The 4,194-nt window shown below is 47.2% G+C and overlaps 1 protein-coding gene across 1 annotated transcript in view; it reads left to right on the top strand.

Moving 5' to 3' along the window:
* Positions 1-3,741: 3,741 nt before the first annotated feature.
* The window catches only part of TOP2B (DNA topoisomerase II beta), an 88,954-nt gene continuing 88,501 nt past the window's right edge, over positions 3,742-4,194 (top strand). Inside the window, exons 1-3 of the mRNA XM_027871941.1 lie at positions 3,742-3,778; positions 3,851-4,008; positions 4,051-4,192. Of these exons, the coding sequence (XP_027727742.1) occupies positions 3,742-3,778; positions 3,851-4,008; positions 4,051-4,192 (337 nt within the window). The remainder of the gene's footprint in view (positions 3,779-3,850; positions 4,009-4,050; positions 4,193-4,194) is intronic.

Raw genomic sequence — 4,194 nt, 5'->3', positions numbered from 1 at the left:
GGGTGAAGGACCTGGGGATATTTTGCTTAGAGAAGAGTCGATTTAAGGATGATGTCATAGTATTTAAATATTTGAAGGTTTGCTTTGTGGAAGCAGGATTATACTAGTTCCACTTTCATCAAAGGGGAGGACCCCACTGTTGGCAGATTTTATCTTAATATAATTAAAATCTTTATATTACTGAGAACCATCCTTAAATTAAAATGGAAGGAGAATCTAGGGAGTCAGGAAAGGAGGTGGCAGACTAGTGAATTTTCTTTTTCCTGAGGTCTTCAAGCAAGGGCTAAATGCACATTTCTTGAGTATTTGGTATACTGGATTCATGGGGTTGGACCATATTCACAAATTCACAGACTAAACGACTCTGTAATGACTAATAATTTAGGAAGGACTTTTCTCAGGACAGCTACATTCTTTTAAAAAGTTATTTTTAGGGGCAGCTAGGTGGCACAGTGGATAGAGCACTGGCCCTAGAGTCAGGAGGATCTGTGTTCAAATCCAGCCTCAGACACATAACACTCACTAGCTGTGTGACTCTGGGCAAGTCGCTTAACCCTAATTGCCTCACATTAAAAAAAAAAGTTATTTTTAAAATATTTATTTAGTTTTCAACATTCATCTTTATAAGATTTTGAGTTTTAAATTTTCTCCCCCTCCTTCCCTTTTCCTTCCCCGAGACAGCATGCAACCTGATATAGGCTATACATGTACAATCATATTACACATATTAAAAGGTTATTTTTAAAATTCTTCTTAAGTTAAATCTCAAATTTTGGCTGATAATTTAACATGTGCCAGATTCCCCCTCCCCAACAAATTGACTGTCTTCCCATATACCAGGAGCATAATGCAAGTCACCCAGAAAATTTTGTAACATAAATAAGAATTGGGGGGTGGGAAATGCAGCATAAAGGTAATTCTTTTACAGGCTTGTAGAATTGGCCTGCTTTTTTTAGTTTGAGAATAAAACTTTAAAATTCATCAAAATATTGTGAAAATATAACAAAAAAAAATAAACCAAACATTCTGTTAAAGAAACTTTATGACACAATAGTCATTGCTGAAGTTATCTTGTAAATGAAGACCATTAAGATCTCAGAGGGCACAAATGCTTTGGGTAGCCAACTGAATTCACTACACGACAAGTCAATGTCTCCCATATAGTAATTCACAGGAGAAAAAAAGCTTTATAATACAAGGTTCTCCTGTTTTAAGCTATATTTCATAGTATGTGTATATCAATATATTCTGTGTGCCTAATTTATGGGAGGCTATAGCCGGGGGTGGAAAGAAGAGAAGATAGGCAGAGAAGGCATGGGTGAGTTGACATCCGTGCAGTAAGTACCCACATATGAGACCATGAATTCATCAATGTATTGTATACATACTTTATTTTTAATCGGTGAATTCATTAGGCAATTAGTTGAATTATTAGCCATGTTTTATGAGGCAATGTGGGCAGTATGGGACATGGAATCAGAAAGGACCTGGATTCAAATCACACATCTTTCATGCTTTCTAATCGTGACACAGCTAAGTTACTTGATCTCTCTGAGGTTCATTTTCTTCTTTAGTAAAATTGGGTTTATAATCCCCACTCTAATAAGAGCTAACGTTTATATAGTGCTTTAAAGTTTGCAAAATACTGTACAAATATTGTCTCATTTGATCCTTACAAAAACACTGGGAAATAGATCCTATCATATCCCCATTTTACAGCTGAGGAAACTGGGACAAACAACTATTAAGTGACTTGTCCAGGGTGAAGGTTCTGAGGCCCGATTTGAACTCAGGGCTTCCTAACTCCTTGTCCTGTGCTCTATCCACGGCTCCTACTTTTTTCAATGGGTTGTAAAACCCAAAGGAGATAACATGGGGTTAAATGCTTTGTGTAGCCATCAAGAATTTCTATTGTAAGAAAGAAACAACTAAAATTCACCAGATTCACTTTCTTTCTCTTTAGAGGCCTGAGGGAGTGTGCTATGGAGTATCTTCTTAGCGAATAGTATACATGTAAAACAAATTAAAAGGTGAACTTTGTTAATTCTATTTGCCATTTGAAAAATACTGTTTTCTCTAAGAATACAAAGTGTAAAGCTAAAACAGGACAAAGAAGAGAAAGTCAAAGAGAATAGCAATACTTAGTTTCTTGATTTCTGGCTACATTACTTAAAAAAAAGCATTGGTGATGAGACTACTTCATATATTTGAATGTAGTGGGGACTAAACTCCATAATAAGATTAAATAACAAGAAGTTATGAGTTATGGCCACTATCACCCCCATGACCTAATAACTTCTGACCTCTATAGAACTGATGAAAGTCACATTTAAAAGGGGGGAAAAAGTGATTCCTTCCCCTTCCCCATCTTAGGACTCAGAAATCATGAAAAATCGTGTTTTAAAAATCCTAAGAGAATTCGCAGATGAGAACATGGTTCAGAAAAGCATTTTATCTATGACGTAATCAAGGCCAGTTTTCACCACCTTTCCAGCTGCTCCTTTTCCTCCATCTCCTGGGACTTAGGTTTCCACTGCTTATCCTTCCACGGGTCCTGCCCAGCCCCTCCAACCAGGTTGGAAGCCAAGTGATGGAAGGAGGGATGGGGATGAAGGGGGGGGGGGGCGAGGCCTTTATTGGTCTGTACCACTCTCCTCACCCCACCCCCTCGTCCCTTCCTAGAGCTCAATCAGAAAAGCAGCGTGGGGCCAAATTCTCTGCCTTCTCCCAGCCGTGGAATGTTGCGGTTCCGCGTGGGTGATTTCCATTTCTTAGAAAGCTCTCCTGCGGATGGACTCCTACTTGCGGGTGTATTTTTAAAGTTCCACTGGAAGCGTCTTTCTCTGAACGTTCCTCGGCAGGGTCAGTAGAAGGGAAAGTGATTTTTCTCTGGCCAGCGATGTGCAGAGGTAAACTGAGAGCAAGGAGATTAGGGGAGGGGGGATCTGCGTTGGAATCTGGGTTAGTGCCTTCTCCCTCTGGACACTGTCCATCCGTGTGGCCAGAGCCCCTGATGTTTCTCCCTGTGACTGGGTTGCTTTTGTTTTCATTCCTTCTGTTTTCACAGCGCCCGGTACACAACAAGCGCTTAATTAATGCTTTCTCTCATCTTTCTTACGTGCAAGGATGCTAGGAGAGGGGCACTGTCATCCATCCATCCATCCATCCCCACGCTTCCATCCGCCTTTTAAAAATGGTGTTCCTCAGGGACACCCAAGCCCTCTGGCTCACTCCGGTTTTAAAAACACACACACACTCACACACACACACATACACACACACACACTCACACACTCATACACAGTGTTCAGCTGCACGGGCGGTTTTTTGGAAATAACCATCCCGCTTGGCTGAGGAAGGGCGAGCCCCGCCCCCCCCGCTCCCACCCTCACGCTTGGCCCCCCAGGGTCCCCTGCCCTCCCACGACCCGTGACAGCCCTTCTCTCCTTCCTTCCAACTCAAAAACAAAAAAAGCCTCCCTCCCCAACCCTGCCCCTCGGTTGCTAGCCGCAATGACGTCGCCAGCCGGGGTCCCGCCCCCCGGGGGCGGCCCGGGGCTTTCCGATTGGCCGCTGGGCCGCGATGGCGAGCCACCGATTGGGCGGCGGGGCGTTGATGGACAGGAGGGCGGTGCGGGCTGCGTGAGCTGTCCTCCCTCTCTGTGGGAGAGTGTGTGAGTGAGTGTGTGAGTGTGTGTGAGTGTGTGTGTGTGAGTGAACGCGAGCGTGGCAGCGCCGTGGAATGCCGGACGCGGCGGCTGTGCTCATTGTCTGCGCGGGCGAGGGGCGCTGAGGGGGTCGTCCCTGCCGGTGCTCGCCGCTGCCTTTTGCTCCGTCCCCTCACTCCGCAGCCTCGGCCTCGTCGGCCGCCGCAGCCGCGCTAGGCCCGTCCGCAGCCGCCTTCGAAGCCTCGGCCTCGGCGGCCTCCTGGGCCGCGCGAGCTGAAGGGAGGCCCGGCGCGCGTCCGCGAGCGCGCGTGCGCGTGCGGGGAGGGGGAGGGGAGGCGAGTGTGAGCGGGTGTGCCATGGGGCCCGGGCAGCGGCGCGGGTAGGCGGCGGGCGGGCAGGCGATCAGCGGCGGCTCCGGCAGCGGCGGCTCCGGCCCCGGCCTCAGCGGCTCCCGCTCCAGCCCCTGCTCGGGCTCGGGCCTCGCACGGACCCTCAGCGGCGGCGGCGGCGGCGGCGGCGGCGGCGGC

This window comes from Vombatus ursinus, unplaced genomic scaffold (genome assembly GCF_900497805.2).
Source record: "Vombatus ursinus unplaced genomic scaffold, bare-nosed wombat genome assembly UNPS02014799.1, whole genome shotgun sequence".
Taxonomy (NCBI): domain Eukaryota; kingdom Metazoa; phylum Chordata; class Mammalia; order Diprotodontia; family Vombatidae; genus Vombatus; species Vombatus ursinus.
Note: the sequence above shows the minus strand (reverse complement) of the source record. Positions and strands in the feature narration are given on the sequence as shown.